The sequence below is a fragment of the Heptranchias perlo genome, chromosome 5 (assembly GCF_035084215.1).
Source record: "Heptranchias perlo isolate sHepPer1 chromosome 5, sHepPer1.hap1, whole genome shotgun sequence".
Classification (NCBI taxonomy): Eukaryota; Metazoa; Chordata; class Chondrichthyes; order Hexanchiformes; family Hexanchidae; genus Heptranchias; species Heptranchias perlo.
The window spans coordinates 5565348-5584007 of record NC_090329.1 but is presented as its reverse complement, the minus strand read 5'-3'; the positions used below and the strand labels follow the sequence as shown (position 1 = coordinate 5584007).

The 18660-nt window shown below is 45.2% G+C and overlaps 1 protein-coding gene across 12 annotated transcripts in view; it reads left to right on the top strand.

Annotated features, from left to right (window-relative positions):
* mlip (muscular LMNA-interacting protein) overlaps positions 1 to 18660 on the top strand; it is a 228939-nt gene that overhangs the window by 50209 nt on the left and 160070 nt on the right. For 10 of the 12 annotated variants that reach the window (XM_067983974.1, XM_067983969.1, XM_067983967.1 and 7 more), the window contains exon 2: positions 6741 to 6794. The exons of the other annotated variants lie outside the window; for them this stretch is intronic. In XM_067983974.1, coding sequence (XP_067840075.1) covers positions 6741 to 6794 — 54 coding nt within the window. The remainder of the gene's footprint in view (positions 1 to 6740; positions 6795 to 18660) is intronic. 12 annotated transcript variants of the gene reach the window in all.

Here is an 18660-nt window from a genome sequence, read left to right as displayed (position 1 = left end):
AGCTCAGCAGCCTTCCACCTTCTAAACTGTAGCCACTGGGGAAACACTTCGTAAGAGCACTAGGATAAATAAACGAGCACATGAGACAGGCACTAAGGGCTTGCACATGGGTGATGTGATTATTTCTGTTAGCTGTTAGATATCGATGGAATTGAGTTGTTTAATAAATTTGTTTTTTGTTCTGGATTTGGTGTTGGTGTTTGTATTGATCGTGAAGCAAGGGCAAGTCCCATAAGGCTGGAATGAAGGACAATAATCAGATGCTGGTAGTAAGGACGGTGGTGATTAGGATTGTGGTGTATTGGGGAGGGGAGCGATGGTTTAGGTGAAAGGCTCTTTGATGAGCTGCTCTCTGAGAGCTCTGGGATCCAGGGGCAATGGTGGTCGATGCCTCTACTGCTCATCCTTCTCTTCATGCTTCTCCCTCCACCTGCTCCTACTGTACTTGGTGCTGCCCAGGTAGTGGTAAGGGCTGGTCCCTCATGATGGAGAAGTTGTGCAGAATGCAGCAAATGACCACAAATCTGGATGGCAGCTCGGGTGTACTGCCAGCTCCTCCCAAACAGTCCAGGCAGCAGAAGTGTTGCTTCAGCACTCTGACTGTCTGCTCGATCGCATTTCTCATGGCATCATGGCTCTGATTGTAGACCAACTCTGCAACTGTGCCCGGGTTCCTGACTGGAGTCATGATCCATGTCTGGAGGGGATAGCCCCTGTCACACAGTAGCCAGGCTGTAACTTGACCGCCCGGCTGAAATAAAGGCAACACAAAGGACTGGTGCAGGATGAATGAGTCATGACTGCTGCCAGGATACCGGGCACAGACCTGCATGATACACAGCCTGTGGCCACAAACCAACTGTATGTTGAGGGAGCGGAACCCCTTTCTATGGATAAAAATGCCAGGCTGTTGATGGAGAACACGGAATGAGGGTGTTCAATGGCACCTTTCACCCTGGGGAAGCCTGCCATGTGGTCGAAGCCTAGTGCTCTCTCGTTCTGCTTCGCTCTGTCCATAGGGAGTGAGATGTAGGTGTCCCTCCTGGTGTAAAGAGCATTGGTGTACCACAAACTGTGAGATGTCGCTGATGTCACCTGCTGCAGCCTGGAAAGAGCCCGTGGCAGAAACGTTAATGGCCATGGTGACCTTGACAGTCACAGGCAGTGCTGTCCATGCCCTGGTGTGAGGCTGGAGTTGTGGGTGCAGCAGGTGACATAGCTCGGTGACAGTCTCCTTGGTGAAGCGAAGGCGCCTCATACATTGATCCTCAGTGAAGTTCATGTAGGAGAAGTGCTCCCTGAAGGCTCGCTGTGGGTACGGCCTCCTGTGTAGTTACCTCCTCCTCCTCCTCCCTCTTGTGGCAGCTGATCCCTCTGCTGTCTCCCTTGCTGCTCCCCGCCTCCTCCAGTCCCTAAGGCAGCCCTATCGACCACCCATGACTGCAGTCAAACTTTATAAGGCAGTCAAAAACAGTGCATCAGCAGCAAAATCATCTTCTCAGCAGTCAAACTGAACTTTCCAGTGTCAGAAAACACACCAAAAAAAAGTCCAGATGTTAACCAACAACCTAAAACACACAACAGCAACTAACCTGTAAATTCTGCATGATCCTTTTAAATAGTGCTTGTGAGGGTCCTACCTGCCTGTTAGTGTCACGAGTTGCTGGGCGAGTTTAGCACCTGACGAGTCAGATGCTGGGGCATTGCAAAATTGGAAAAGGGTTTGAAATTAGCACACACTTCCTACCCACCAGACTGAAGGCCGAGGCACCTGATTAGCTCCCAAAAAACAGGTGCAGCACAATCGAATTTCTAGGCCACAGTCTCAACACTCTGCTCCATTTAAAATCGAAACAAAAACCATTCTCCATGGTCGCTGCATTGCACTATATCTTCTCTCCAGTGTTTGTCTCCCTTCCACCCACTGTCCTTGCTCTCCGTAGTCCTAAATTGTCACTTAAACTAAAGCCCTGCAGTTTCCCAGACAACACTGCTTCAAATAGTCCACACTCCACATCTCCCAAGATTTTGAGGTGCACTTGAATACAGTAATCATTTAAAAATTAAATAAAGGCTTTTCATTTAATTCCTCCAAACATCCTCTTTACCACATATAAAGTGATGTAAACAAGTAAGACTTGATAGTTGATGATTTAGTTAGAATTCCACTGCTTATCCTGTGCAGTCTTTCCCAGTGTTAATCCATGGGCATGTTTACAGGGTCATAAGTGGGTTGCAAGTGAACAGTGCTCAAACAGACACACTCAACTCCTGCGCATTGCTCTATCCATTTACCTTATTTCCTATTTTATCTCAAGACCATTGGATTCTAGAGATCTGTGATTCAAATAGCTGCCAAGAAGATATCCAGTTCAGTGCTTCTGGTTTTATTTGGAGACACAAAGGCAGTGAACAAAATGCATGAAAATGAAGTTACCCAATGTCATTGGGGCTGTAGACATCAGGCCGTTTACATTACAGAATGCCATCAGTAGCAGTAGTGCAGGGTGCCTGCTTCTGATGGGTACTCCTTCAATGTAAAACCACCTTAAGTCTTGTGACAGCTGAAGACATGTTGCCCTGAGAGGCACAATAAGTTTCTTAGTTTTAATCTGCAGTTGGGTCCAGTCAGTAGCGTGTTTAAGGAATGCTGAAAATGTTAATTACACTTGACTGAGATATTCCACCACAAAGATAGGAAGGGCAGTACCTCTATTTGCAAGTAAATTTGAAGACAGGCTAAAAAGAACTTGGAATTCTATGATTCTATGATTACTCCTTTGAGAAAGAAAAGGTTAACTGTGGAGAAATCTCAATTCAAATGTATTGTTGAATGAACATCTGAAATAGGTGCAAATTAATTTCACAATAGAGAATTCAGTATGAGATTAGGGATCCATTGGCAAAGTACCGATTAAAAAGAAATATAGTCTTTCAAATTACACTGTGGGATATGAGCATATGGATACTTAACATGGTTATATATGCGAGCTGATCTCCTGTAGCATGGCTTGTCAGTAGTCTGTTGTGATGTTTAAATGCCAAGACAAAGCCATGTTTAACCTGCATTGACCTTTTGAGACAATTGCTTAGTTACTGTGGGGAATTGGTATAAACAAGCACAACCTGCAGTCAATTAGAGGCTAATCACTGAGGGAAGTTTCTGCAGATTATCAGCTGTTGTAAATCTCTGGCTGATGCTCTTGCGTAAAGGGCATGATATCAGGGTTAGAAAATCTATCAAGAAATCACTGCCTTTCTTCTTAGAATGTATTACTTACACAGCTTGATAATCCCAAGCATTTTCAGATGGAAACAAGAGTATGAGTTAGAGGAAGTCATGCTCAAACTGTATAGTACTCTGGTAAGACCACACCTTGAGTACTGTGTTCAATGCTGGTTGCTGAGACCACAAGTGAGAGACATTCAAGCACTGGAGTCAGTTCAGAGAGGAGTCATGAGGCTGGTCCCTGGTATAAGGCCTAAGATAGGAGAAAAGATGTGAAACCATAGCTTTTAAAGCCTCAAAATGACACAACTGCAATGTGATCTTATAGAGGTATATAAGATAGTAAACAGTATAGAAGAGGTCGATCTGGACAATTACTTCAAACTAAATTACTAGAGCAGGACAAGGAGACATGGTTTAAAATTAGAGAAATGTCTCTTAGGGGCCTCCATACCTGCTTCATTTCAGATCAGACATACTGGACTGCATAGGAATATAGGAACAGGAGTGGGCCATTCAGCACCTGGCTCTCTCTGATTAACTGAAAATTCTCGAGGTGTTCAGTCACCCTATCCTGAATTATAGACTCCAGCATTTTCCCCACAACAGATGTTAGGCTCACTGGTCTGTAATTCCCTGGTTTCCCTCTCTCTCCTTTCTTAAAAAGTGGAGTGACGTGCAATTTTCCAATCTAGAGGGACAGTTCCTGAATCTAGAGAACTTTGAAAGATTATAGTTAGGGCATCTGCAATGTGCTCACCTACTTCCTTTAAAACCCTGGGATGGAAACCATCTGGTCCTGGGGATTTGTTACTCTTTCGTGCTATTATTTTTTTCATTTTTGTTATTTTACTTATATTAATTTTATCGAGTCCCTGTCCCCGATTCAATATTAGTTTTCTTGGGATTCCCGGCATATTGAAATTTGATAAGGAAAGACAGCTTCCATTTTAACACCATTTCTGTATGGAAATAAAGGCAGAAATATTCCTTATTACACACAGGACAAAATCTCCACTTTTGTCACACAAAGCAAGTTTTCGAGCCGAGCGAGCTTTTTCTTGAAATGCTCCTCTCACTCCCATTTAGTTATTTTGTTCTGTTTACTCCAACTGTTCCCATCCCTTTCTATGCACAATTGTTTGATTAAAAGGACAGGCAGGCAACCTGTTTTCAGGCCTCTTCTATACTTGGCCCAGCTACCGGAAGTTTTGGTAAAACGACATTTCCTAACTGTTATTAGGGACAGAGTGACATAGCATTTGGACAAACATGAGCTGATCACAAAGAGCCAGTATGGATTTGTAAAAGGTAAGTCATGTCTAATGAACCTAGTTGAATTTTTTGAGGATGTAACTAACGTGGTAGATACGGGAGTATCCATGGATATTATTTATATGGGCTTGCAGAGGCCATTCGATAAGGTTCCACATAAGAGCCTGTTAACAAAGGGTAGTGGAAATCTGGAACTCTTCCCCCAAAAAGAGTTGAGACTAGATCAATGGAAAATTTCAAAACTGAGATTGATAGATTTTTATTAGGCAAGGTTATTAAGGGTCGTAGAACCAAGGTGGGTAGATAGAGTTAAGTTACAGATCAGCCATGATCTAATTGAATGGCGGAACAGGCTCGAGGTGCTGAATGGCCTACTCCTGTTCCTATGTCCTTTGAATTTCTTTCTCTCCTTCCTTCATGGGATGTGCTTCACGTTCCCAGGAAGCTCAGCTGAGGTTGGGACTGATTGTGTGGTTATCACAAGGTAGAACCTACATTGTTTCTTTTATATTGACTGGGGAAGGGGAAATCAACCAAGTCACTCACGAAGAAAGACCATTTCTTCAATGTACTGGGGGCTGCCAGCAATTGTGGAATCATAGCACAATGTGACTTAGTGCCTTCAGAAGGGGAAGTTTCAAGGAAATTGGAATAAAACAAAAAAGAACAATAGATTTCAGAGACAAAAGGCAGTGATTTGGATGTAACTGTTCAAACATGGAGAAATTAACCAATTCAATATCTGTTGTTTCTGCTAAATTGTGCACTCTAGATAGACACATATTCCACTGGGTGAAGGGAAGGAAGAATGCCTCCAGATCTAGTCTTATCCAGCATTATGCCTCCTAGTGAAGGGTCACAGAATGACAGCGATGACCATTGAGCAAAGAGCACTTTAGTTGCCTCTGAAGCAGGATGTGGGGTATTGAGCAGCATTGCTTGGAGAGAGCGATAGAAAAATAGAAATTTGGAACAAATTAACAAACAATGATAGCGAAGTCTTCGTTTGCAAGAGGTAAGAAACCTGGCCAATGGTAACCATGGCTTAAATGAAACAATGGGCCAGATCTTGATGGAGTGGGCCATCCTGAGGCGTGTGCCTTTGGTTCGACATTGTTCTGCACCCTTCAGCTCAAAGATGTTTTGCACTGTACCCTGCTGGAAGTGCGAGCTGATGATGTGGATTGGGCAAAGGGGCATTTGGGGTGAGAGAAAGGAACAGAGGAAGGACTGAGAAGGTGGGTGAATTAGAGCCCAATCAGCTACAGAAAGAGAGGGAAAGAAAACTTGGATAAAAAGAGACAAAGAAAAAGTAAGAAAAAATAATTAAATTTGACATTTTTAAAATCTCTAGCAACAATTGACGACATGCAGGAATGAGATTGAACAATTGTTCCCTTTCTGGGCTAGAGAGGTTGATTAGCGTTGCATTAATAATTATCACATCGTTTAAAGGGTACACACGCTCTTCATTAACTCTCTGTGGCGCGTTTAATGGTTAATTAATATGCAAATCCAGCAAGTTCTTAAAAATAACGGTGAGGCTAAGGGTGAGATGCCGTTTGTGCGAAGCAAACGGCGTAAATCGACCGGCAAGTTCCGGTGATTCACAACTCTCTGTGTATCCCTTAATCCCCTGAACTTGCTGGCTGATTTGCACATTATTAACGGCATGCATCGTTAACTCAATGTTATTTTTCCATCAAGATCCAGTCCATAGTGTTCGACAGCCACCTGGGCAGTGCTGTGTAATGTCAACATTAGGATGTTAATAACAAAATGAGGAACATTTGACAGGAAAATTGTTGGAGAAAGTACAGGTGACACAGGAATTGCAAGCTGTATATATATATATATATATCTTTGACAACATCAGTGCAATAGATTTATTTATTTGGCGTATTTCTTAGATACTTATAGGTGCGACTGTGTGCATTTATATGTGTGTGGGAGGGTTTGGGGATGCATTGATATCATTAGCAGCATTGTCTAGTTGCTTTGCAGGAGAAATGCAGTGGTTACATTACAGATCTTGCTATTTAGCTGGACAGCTTGGAAGTCTGCATCTTTTCCCTGCCTTAACTCCCACCCCTCTCCTGTGAAACATAATCCCTGGCAGTCCCTGTGAAATTCAATGCAATAAAACATCCCACAGGGTAATAACAACTGCTGGGTCGGAAATTCCAGGCATAGCCGTTCCTCACTTTGAACATTCTGTTTGTTTGTCACCTTATAGGATCCTATAGTTAAAAAGAAGCAAGCCCAGGAGTGTGTTGCGATGAAGTCAGTGGTAAGTGTTAATAAGAATCTACTTCACACTAACATTAACATTTTTAAATATCAGATTTAAATGTGGAGGCACATTCGGAGTGTGATGCACATCTTTCTGCAGCCCAACCCTGAGAGTGCAGCTGTTGGCTGCTTCATAAATGGTATGATCCTCCTGTGCCAGCTTATTCCAGATCAATTACTGCAGATAAATTCATCCTTAATATAAGATATTTTTAATGCATTAATGTATAGCCTACTGAATTTCTCCATATCACACAGCTAAATCTATTATTAAATGCTAGAAACAAAATCAAATTATACACTTCCATCATGAAGCTTAGTAAAAACTTTATTTAATTTAAAAAAAAATTCATTCATGGGATGTGGGTGTCGCTGGCGAGGCCGGCATTTATTACCCATCCCTAATTGCCCTTGAGGAGGTGGTGGTGAGCCACCTCCTTGAACCTCTGCAGTCCGTGTGGTGAAGGTTCTCCCACAGTGCTGTTAGGAAGGGAGTTCCAGGATTTTGACCCAGTGACGATGAAGGAACGGCAATATACTTCCAAGTCGGGATGGTGTGTGACTTGGAGGGGAACGTGCAGGTGGTGTTGTTCCCATGTGCCTGCTGCCCTTGTCCTTCTAGGTGGTAGAGGTCGCGGATTTGGGAGGTGCTGTCGAAGAAGCCTTGGTGAGTTGCTGCAGTGCATCCTGTGGATGGTACACACTGCAGCCACAGTGCGCCGGTGGTGAAGGGAGTGAATGTTTAGGGTGATGGATGGGGTGCCAATCATGTGGGCTGCTTTGTCCTGGATGGTGTCGAGCTTCTTGAGTGTTGTTGGAGCTGCACTCATCCAGGCAAGTGGAGAGTATTCCATCACACTCCTGACTTGTGCCTTGTAGATTGTGGAAAGGCTTAGGGGAGTCAGGAGGTGAGTCATTCGCTACAGAATACCCAGCCTCTGACCTGCTCTTGTAGCCACAGTATTAAATGGCTGGTCCAGTTAAGTTTCTGGTCAATGGTGACCCCCAGGATGTTGATGGTGGGGGATTCGGCGATGGTAATGCCGTTGAATGTCAAGGGGAGGTGGTTAGACTCTTTCTTGTTGGAGATGGTCATTGCCTGGCACTTGTCTGGCGCGAATGTTACTTGCCACATATCAACCCAAGCCTGGATGTTGTCCTGGTCTTGCTGCATGCGGGCTCGGACTGCTTCATTATCTGAGGGGTTGCGAATGGAACTGAACACTGTGCAATCATCAGCGAACATCCCCAATTTTGACCTTATGATGGAGGAAAGGTCATTGATGAAGCAGCTGAAGATGGTTGGGCCTAGAACACTGCCCTGAGGAACAGTTATAACAGAATTGTAGTTGGTTCATACAACTGCTTCACCCAAAGGAGTCTTTTTTCAATGCATTGTCACGTGCTTCTTACCCCAGCACATACCAGATCTGCGGTCAGTTAATTAATGATGTCGCTAGGCTTCAGTTACTGTTGACATTTATTACAGAAGTTGGGGTTACATATGATTTGAATAGATAAAGAGGGACCATCCCTACAGCGGACTGTTATGGTTGCAGTTTTACTTTGTAAGGCATAGCAATAGCCATGTTGTAATTGATTCATTTAAATCTCGCTCATCATTTGAGAAGGGTTAGAAATATAAACAGCAGCTTAAGAAACTCTAAACTTACCCATTTCAAATCTGATCGAATAACCACAGGCCTAATGGTTGTGGAAACTGATTCCCTAAATCCACCATTTAAAATAGTAAGGTAGAACTGATAGGATTGGCTTGTGTTCAGGTCAGCGTTATTAAAAATAATTGGTTGATTCCTGTGCTGTTGCACATGGATTTATGGCTTTTACCCCTCTCCACTGCGGCTTCTGGCGGGTACTGTTCAGCGCTGCTAGTTTAGAATTCAGCCCAGTAGCCAACGTTAGCCTACATTACCCAGCATTGCAGCCTCAGCAAACTAAAAGCCGAGCATGTCCTGAGGGCTTTATTCTGCTCTTCAGCTGAACCTCTTGTAATAGTGGTTGATGAATGCAAGCAGGTTTTGCAGCAGTATCTATTACAGTACACAAGGGCTTCCGCCCTGCCACTTCTTTTCTAACCTTTTGAATGTCACGGCCTCGGCTAATGCAGACTCCAGTTTTGTAAAGTAACTGTTGCACGGTCTAGTTCACAGCTCTGAGTAAACACTGGACAGGGACTTCGTCACTAATCAAACACACTTAGTTTTGGCCTCCGCCTTGCCACCTCTCCATCTTTAAAAACTTTCTTCAATTTCATCTCTTTGCCCAAGTTTTTGGACGCTCATCCTAATCTCTTCCTTCCTGCCTCAATGGCTGTTTCCCTATTTCTATTTGTGAAGCCCCTTGGAACGTTTTGTTACATTAAAAGCACGAAATAAGTACACATTGTTGTTGTTGTGGCAGATTTTTAGTGGGGAGATCAGAATTGTTAATCTTCTTGACATCATGTATTAAGTACGTAGAATGTACTGGCAGCCAGCATCTGCGCTGACAGGCAAAAGTCACTGCCCAAAGCTAAATAACCCCACCATGTACAACTAAAGCAGTACAAATGATATTAAAAAATTGCATAAGCCATGGACTGATTTCAAAGCTGTAATTTGTCTTTGGGTTCCAAGAACAGTTATAAATTAATCAGACTTTTCACTGTCATTAGTGTCTTGAACCCCTTAATTAGACTCCTGCTGTGCATGACTCCAAGCCTGCCCATTTTTTTTTTTACTATGCTCCAATTTGCTCTCCTCCTCTCCTGAAGGTGCTGACTGATCCCGGGAGACAGTTCCATTGGTTCCCACTGCCCTCTGGTACCTTGCTGGAATGATCATTTTTAATGCAAGTCCAAATGGCAAGTGTGGGTTGCCAGTCTTATCATGGGCAGCATCATAGCTGAGGTCAATCCTGACCTTATTTGATATTCGTAAACAATTTTACAACACCAAGTTATAGTCCAACGATTTTTATTTGAAATCTACAAGCTTTCTGAGGCTTCCTCCTTCCTCAGGTAAATGTTCAGGAGCTCCTTGAAGCCTACGCATTTATACATATAGAACAATACATGGTGTTTACAGACTGCCCCTGCAACTGCCCGTTGCCAAGGCAATCACCTGCAGAACCCCCGAATACACATTCAACAAAAAAAAACAGAGAGAGAGAGAGAGAGTGAGAGGCAGAAACATCCGGAAGGCAGAGAAAGCCAGCAAATGACCCATTATATTAAAAACAGATAGCTTTTGTTCGCTGGTGGGGTTACGTGTAGCGTGACATGAACCCAAGATCCCGGTTGAGGCCGTCCTCATGGGTGCGGAACTTGGCTATCAATTTCTGCTCGACGATTTTGCGTTGTCGTGTGTCTCGAAGGCCGCCTTGGAGAACGCTTACCCGAAGATCGGTGGCTGAATGTCCCTGACTGCTGAAGTGTTCCCCGACTGGGAGGGAACCCTCCTGTCTGGCGATTGTTGCGCGGTGTCTGTTCATCCGTTGTCGCAGTGTCTGCATGGCCTCGCCAATGTACCATGCTCCGGGGCATCCTTTCCTGCAGCGTATGAGGTAGACAACGTTGGCCGAGTCACAGGAGTATGAACCATGCACCTGGTGGGTGGTGTCCTCTCGTGTGATGGTGGTATCTGTGTCGATGATCTGGCATGTCTTGCAGAGGTTACCGTGGCAGGGTTGTGTGGTGTCGTGGACGCTGTTCTCCTGAAAGCTGGGTAATTTGCTGCGAACGATAGTCTGTTTGAGGTTGGGTGGCTGTTTAAAGGCATCCACATCATTATTTGATATTCAGCACATGTGTCTTTCTCAAAGGGGTCACTGGATGACTGATGCTTTTTTTCCTCTACCAAGCCCTAGGAACGGTGAGGTCAATTGGAATATCCCATTGCTGCTCTAGCTGAGCTCACCTAACTTTGTACAGACCAGAGATCAAACCTGGGACCTTCCCTGATTATTGTATTTAAAATCTGCAGCACCTTGTTCAAAGCAAATAATTTCACAACACGGGAAATTAACCTCTCCCTTTATCCAAATGTAAGGAATCTTACAACACCAGGTTATAGTCCAACTGTTTTATTTGAAAATCACAAGCTTTCGGAGGCTTTCTCCTTCATCAGGTGAGTGTGGGATTCCATGAAGGTTACCGCATTTATAGTCAGAGAACAATACCTGGTGATTACAGATAATCTTTCCAACTGCCCGTTGTCAAGGCAATCAAAGTGTTCAGATGGAGAGATGTTACCTCTGTCTGAACACTTTGATTGCCTTGACAACGGGCAGTTGGAAAGATTATCTGTAATCACCAGGTATTGTTCTCTGACTATAAATGCGGTAACCTTCCATGGAATCCGAATCCCACACTCACCTGATGAAGGAGAAAGCCTCCGAAAGCTTGTGATTTTCAAATAAAACAGTTGGACTATAACCTGGTGTTGTAAGATTCCTTACATTTGTCAACCCCAGTCCATCACCGGCATCTCCACATCATGGCATTTATCCAAATGAATAGGGAATTCCCATTGCAGCCTTTTTATCTATTGAGAAACCCAATTGAAAGGCCAAGCCCCATAGTGCAGGTCTCCACCAAGATTGAAAAGTGTAGGAGAAGATAAAGCAGATTGGAAACTTTAAAAAAAATGTGTTCACAGATGTGGGCAACACTGGCAAGGCTGCATTTATTGCCCATCCCTCGTTGCCCTGAATAAGTGGTGGTGGGCCTTCCCCTTATGGCCTTCAACCCGCTTGAACTGCGGCTGGCCCTCAGAATGGTACGAAGTAGCGAATTCCAGGATTTCGACCCAGCAACAATGGAAGAATGGCATTATATCTCCTGTATCTTTTGAATGCTAGAATATTAAATGACAGCTAGACCCATTTTTTCCGGTCAGTATTGAGGCAAAGCACTTGAAGGGTAAACATTTGCAAGGCTAAGAGGAAAGGGCAGGTGAGTGGGACTAATTGGATAGCTCTTTCAAAGAGCCGGTACAGGCATGATGGGCCGAATGGCCTCCTTCTGTGCTGTATCATTATCTGATTCTATGATCTGCATAATATTCTATCCTTTGTCACTCACACACGTGGCCGGCAGTGGTGATTGTGCTATGGCTGTGCTCAGGCTGGCCTACCTTATCGTCTTGGCTGTAGGGAGTTTCATATGAGCAAAACATATCCCCACCACTGGCCTAAGTGGAGATTTGGTGCAAAGCTCCAAAAAAGGGACCCCCTATCGCACTGGTTTAAACAGAGATTGGGTGCAGAGCCCAAATTAAACTGCTAGTGATTCGAGATTGGAAATTTGACCAAATGGAAATTGTAATACCCCCCCCTCCCCACCCAGTACTGCACTGTAAGATACATACTTCCTAGTTTCCCTACACTACAACAGTGACTTCAAAAAAAAAGTATTTAATTGTCTGTGAAGCACTTTGGGATGTCCTGAGGTCATGAAAGGTGCGACATAAATGCAAATTCTTTCTTGCTTAGTAATGTAAATCTGGATTGGATGCATAGCTCAACCCGTAGGCTGTCCACTCCCCCTAGAGTAAATAGGCATGACTCATACCCCTCCAGCTAACACCCGAGGGCACGTCTACTGCCACCACTGTGGTGGCAGTAGCACATTCTGGTATTGCCACCGACGGGATGTGGGAGGACAATACTCACCCAATCCTTTGTCTGGACTGTGTAATTTGATCCACTTTGCTACAGAGTAATTCAAGTTCTCTGGAATGTGTAATTTGATCCAGTCATTGTCAAGTTGGCTACCGAGCTCGTAGAACGCACAGCGCCGACACGCCCGAGCTCGTAGAACGCACAGCGCCGACTCTACCATATTCAGGTAGGAAGCTGTGAGGCCATGGAGGGATTTCAACATGAGGATAAGAATTTTAAATTTGAGGCATTGGTGGACCGGGAGCCAATGTCGGTCAGCGAGCACAGGGCGATGGGTGAACAAGACTTGCTGTGAGTTTGGATGCGGGCAGCAGAGTTTTGGATGAGCTCAAGTGTTTTGATGGTGGAAGATGGGAGGCCAGCCAGGAGAGCATTGGAATAGTCAAGTCTGAAGGTAACAAAGGCATGGATGAGGGTTTCAGCAGCAGATGAGCTGAGGCAGAGGCAGAGACAGAGACGAATGATGTTATGGAGGTGGAATTGGGTGGTTTTGGTGATGGAGTGGATATGTGGTCGGAAGCTGATCTCAGGGTCAAATAGGATGTCAAGGTTGCGAACGGTGTGGTTCAGCCTCAGACAGTGGGCAGGGAGAGGGATGGAGTCGGTGGCTAGGAAACGGAGTTTGTGGTGGGGATCGAAGACAATGGCTTTGGTTTTCACAATATTTAGCTGAGGAAATCTTTGCTCATCCAGTATCGGACAAGCAGTGTGACAAATCAGAGACGGTGGAGGGAGGTGGTGGTGGTGAGGTGAAGCTGGGTGTTGTCAGCGTACATGATGTTGTGTTTTTGGATGATGTCACTGAGGAGCAGCATGTAGATGAGAATTAGGAGGGGGCCAAGGATAGATCCTTGGGGGACTCCAGAGGTAACGGTGCAGGAGCGGGAAGAGAATCCATCGTAGGTTATTCTCTGGCTATGATTGAATAGATAGGAATGGAATCAGGCAAGTGCTGTCCCATCCAACTGGACGACGAAGTAGAGGCGTTGGAGGTGGATGGTTTGGTCAACTGTGTCAAAGGCTGCAGACAGGTTGAGAAGGATGAGGAGGGACAGTTTACCACTGTCACAGTCACATAGGATGTCATTTGTGACCTTGATGAGGGCCGTTTCAGTACTGTGGCAGGGGCGGAAACTTGATTGAAGGGATTCAAACATGCAGGAAAGATGGGCATGGATCTGGGAGGTGACAACACGTTCAAGGACTTTGGAGAGGAATGGCAGGTTTGCAAGGTCAGAGGGATCAAGGGTGGGTTCTTTGAGGAGGGGGGGTGATGACAGCAGATTTAAAGGGGAGGGGGAGAGTACCTGAGGAGAGGGAACTGTTAACAATATCAACTAATACGGCAGCCAGGAAGGGAAGTTGGATGGTCAGCAGTTTGGTAGGAATAGGGTCGAGGGAGCAGGAGGTGGGTCTCATGGTCAAGATAAACTCAGGGAAGGCATGAGGGGAGATAAGAGAGAGAAACTAGAGAAAGGTGCAAATTCATGGCTAGGGCAAGGGGGAACCATAGGAGAAGTTTGGCTTGGTGGGCCAGGGGAAGGGAAGGATGTGGCAGAGGCAGCTCAACGGATGGTCTTAATCTTAGTGACAAAGAATCCATGAGCTCCTCGCAATTGTTGGAGATGAAGGTGGAGGGGGCAGGGGAGAGGGGTTTAAGAAGATGGTTTGTAGTGGAGAAGAGAAGCCGGGGGTCATCTTTGCATTCCAGGATGATCCTGGAATAGTGAGCAATTTTGGCAGAGGAGAGCAGGACCCAATAGTGCTTTATGTGGTCCAGCCAGATCTGGCGATGATTGGTTAAACCAGTTGTCCGCCATAAACGTTCAAGCAAGATTAGAATAGATATGTCCTGGTAATAAACAGGGAATAGAGAGGAGACAACAGGAGGGAGTTCAAAGTTAAAGTCAGAGGTCCCATGGTGGGATAAGGTTGATGTAGATAGTGCTTGGAACATTGGCGACCTGATGTCCAGGTGTGGAGGGCAGGCCAATAGGTTGCCTCCAATTCCATGCACTCTCATTTTCGTTAACAGTCTCTTATGTGGAAACTTGTTGAATGCTATCAGCATGATCGAATAAAAACTCCCACCAAACTGCCCCCGCCTGCTGGAGGAGTGAGGCCTCCGCATTGAGCAGCCTCCCATCTTGCTTTGACTCTGAAAACACTCCAAGCCAGGCCAACCCACCAATTGACTTGTGGGCCCCTTCAAACATGTGGCCCCATGAACGGGCACTGCAAGATCATGCAGAGGGCTCTAGCTGTTTCTCTGTGAGGCTGAATTTAACAAATCCACAGCATCTCACATAATTTAAGCTGCGAGTTTGGTTTTAATGACGAAGATTTCATTCAACGAGAACGGGTTAGGGTGATGTCATTGGAAGTGATGTCACCAGTGGAGCCATAGCTTTTTAGCATGCGCTGAGAGTGACATCATCGGGTGGCCCGGAGCATGTGCAGGAGGACGTCACACATCGATCGAAAACCAGAAGTGCCCACACTCTCACTAATCACTCCGTCAAACTAAACACCCTCGGAGAGAGCTGCGGTGAGTGATGGGGCATTGTGTGTGGGCCATGGATTGTTTTCAGGTTTATTGGGTAGAACGTGAGGGCGGGGGGAGGGTCACATGTTACATTATAAAGTGAATAGTGACACTGCGTCCGATGACATCACTTGCCGCGCATGCACCGGGCTTTCTGAGAGATCAACTCGCTGCCGCTCACGGTCCAGAGCGTGATCCAGATTCAATGGACGAGGACGAGGACGAGGACGAGGTCTCCCCACCCTGCCGTGCGCCCCCTACGTCTTCCCCCCCCCCCCCCCCGGCTTCTGCTTCTCTCTCTCTCTCCCCCCGCTTCTGCTTCTCTCTCTCTCTCCCCCCGCTTCTGCTTCTCTCTCTCTCTCCCCCCGCTTCTGCTTCTCTCTCTCTCCCCCCGCTTCTGCTTCTCTCTCTCTCTCCCCCCGCTTCTGCTTCTCTCTCTCTCTCCCCCCGCTTCTGCTTCTCTCTCTCTCTCCCCCCGCTTCTGCTTCTCTCTCTCTCTCTCCCCCCGCTTCTGCTTCTCTCTCTCTCTCCCCCCGCTTCTGCTTCTCTCTCTCTCTCTCCCCCCGCTTCTGCTTCTCTCTCTCTCTCCCCCCGCTTCTGACTCTCTCTCTCCGCCCTCCCGCTTCTGCATCCACCCCCCCAAACTTTGCTTTTCCCCCGCCTGAACAGTTCTGATGAGTAAATAAGGACAAACTGTTTCCAGTGGCAGAGGTATCATTAACCAGAGGACACAGATTTAAGGTGATTGGCAAATTAACACACGGACTGCAGCGGTTCAAGAAGGCGGCTCACCACCACCTTCTCGAGGGCAATTAGGGATGGGCAATAAATGCCGGCCTCGCCAGCGATGCCCACATCCCATGAACAAATTTTTAAAAAGCCAGAGGCGACATGTAAAAAAATTTTTTTTACGCAGAGAGTTCTTACGATCTGGAATGCAACGCCTAAAAGGGTGATGGAAACAGATTCAATATAACTTCCAAAAGGGAATTAGATAAATTCCTTGAAGCTTGAAGGGAAAAAAATTCCAGGGTTATGAGGAATGGGACTAATTGGACAGCTTTTTCAAAGTGTCAGCACAGGCATAGTGTCCGCCCTCTGTGCTGTAACATACTATGATACTGCCAGTGATCAGATACATATTCGTATTAGACTAATTAAAAATTGATTGCATATTGTCACTAGACTGCCAGGACTGGATACATAACTTGTTTTTCTTTCCAATATATGAGAATGTCAGGAAGCAAAGGACAGAAAGAGGCCATTCAGTACATGGAGCCTGCAGGACCATGTATAATCCGTTCTATCATGGACCCCCCCCCCCCTCCCCCCGTCTTTAATCTCCTAAAGTTCCCCATAAATAATTCATGATCCTCAAAAAGCAATCAAATGAAATTGAAGAATATCTATCTGTCTCTGCATTTCCACTATTCAATCCTGGCCTTCTGCCGTCCTTCAGACCCATGACCAGTCACTGTACAAAAAACATTGGGGCACATTTTCAATTTGTTGCCCGAAATAAAAACGGCCGATTTCTATAATGAGCGGCCCATCCTCAACACCAGGTTTACGCCCAGGCGGCAAGATGCAAATCTACTCCATTGTGTCCTGTCGAGTATTTGATCTTCTGTGCCTATAATTACCCCTGAAACCTTCAACTGCACTCCCAACCATATATTTACCCAGCTCTTTTCTTTGAAAGAGTTTGTAGACATTTGCTGTGATTCTGTTCTACATAACCACTGCTCTGGAGAAAAATCTCTAGGCTTGCTGAAGCTTGTTGAGTTACACAGTCTTGAATGCCAGGGATAGGATGCATACCGTTCCAATAGATTGCATAACATTGTTACCTCCTCACCAAACCACAAGGGATCCCTAATATCCTGTCACTGGACTTCATTTGAATTTGTACAATCTATGCCAGATTTCTAACATATACCTTTTCCCTTTCATCAGCAATCGAGTATAGTCCACTGTTTGATACCAGGGTTTGGATATACACCTCAAGCTGGAGCTCTATAGATCAGATCACTTGACCACCAAATACAATCATTTGTAACCAGTAATTGCTCACAATGACAATTCTATAATCCCTGGACCAATAATGACAGATATGTCTCCTAAATAATAAAAAGAATGGAAGGAAGCTTTTGTGGAAAAATGACCTGGTGCAAGGAAAATGAACAGGAACATATTGTTGAATCTGAATCTTAATGAATTGGACCCATAGGTTGAAATTTCCCCATTTGGTGTACATTTTTGAGGTCTAGTGCTCATCTTCACAGGTTGGTCAACAATCGGAATCATGGTCCAGTGCTGCTGTGGCATGGTGTGTTGGTGTATCAATGCTGTACCACAGATATGCCCTGTTTACACTTCCACAATCCACCTTATGGCCAAATACCTGATCTCATCCAGGTGATGTTGCTGAGCAGAGGCTAGGTGCATTCTACACAAACAAAGGGAAAGTCAGTAGAACTGCCCGCCTATATTCGCCTCCCAGCTGGTTTTGGAGAAGTATGGCTGAGACCTGCCATCACATTGGCAGGCAGTACTTTGCCAAAATGGTGCTGGCAATTAGAACCTAAATGGAGATGGGAAAAATAAATTTAAATAAAGGACAAGCGATAAATCCACAACACAGTTCTGTAGCATTTATTAATCTAGTCAACAAATAAAATTTGCATTCTCCTGCAAGTGACCTTAAGCCCACTGAAGCTGTTTACAAATACAAGTTTGTAAACAGCTTCAGTGGGCTTAAGGTCACTTGCAGGAGAATGCAAATTTTAATGCAAATTTAGTAATACCATTATTCAAGAAGGGGAGTAGGGAAAAACCGGGGAACTACAGGCCAGTGAGCCTAACATCAGTGGTAGGAAAATTATTGGAAAAAATTCTGAAGGACAAAATTAGTCTCCACTTGGAGAAGCAAGGATTAATCAGTTATAGTCAACATGGCTTTGTCAAGGGAAGATCATGTCTGACTAATTTGATTGAATTTTTTGAGGGGGTGACTAGGCGTGTGGATGAGGGTAACGCAGTGGATGTGGTATACATGGATTTCAGTAAGGCCTTCGATAAAGTCCCCCACAGGAGACTGGTCAAGAAGGTACGAGCCCATGGAATCCAGGGTGCCTTGTCACTTTGGATACAAAACTGGCTTAGTGGCAGAAGGCAGAGGGTGATGGTCGAAGGTTGTTTTTGTGACTGGAAGCCTGTGGCCAGTGGGGTACCACAGGGATCGGTGCTGGGTCCCTTGCTGTTTGTGGTCTACATTAATGACTTGGATATGAATGTAAAAGGTATGATCAGTAAGTTCGCTGATGATACAAAGATTGGTAGGGTGGTAAATAGTGAGGAGGATAGCCTCAGTCTGCAGGACGATATAGATGGGTTGGTCAGATGGGCGGAACAGTGGCAAATGGAATTTAACCCAGAAAAGTGCGAGGTGATGCACTTTGGAGGGACTAACAAGGCAAGGGAATACACAATGAATGGGAGGACCCTAGGCAAGACAGAGGGTCAGAGGGATCTTGGTGTGCAAGTTCACAGATCCCTGAAGGCGGCGGAACAGGTAGATAAGGTGGGAAAGAAGGCATATGGGATACTTGCCTTTATTAGCCGAGGCATAGAATAT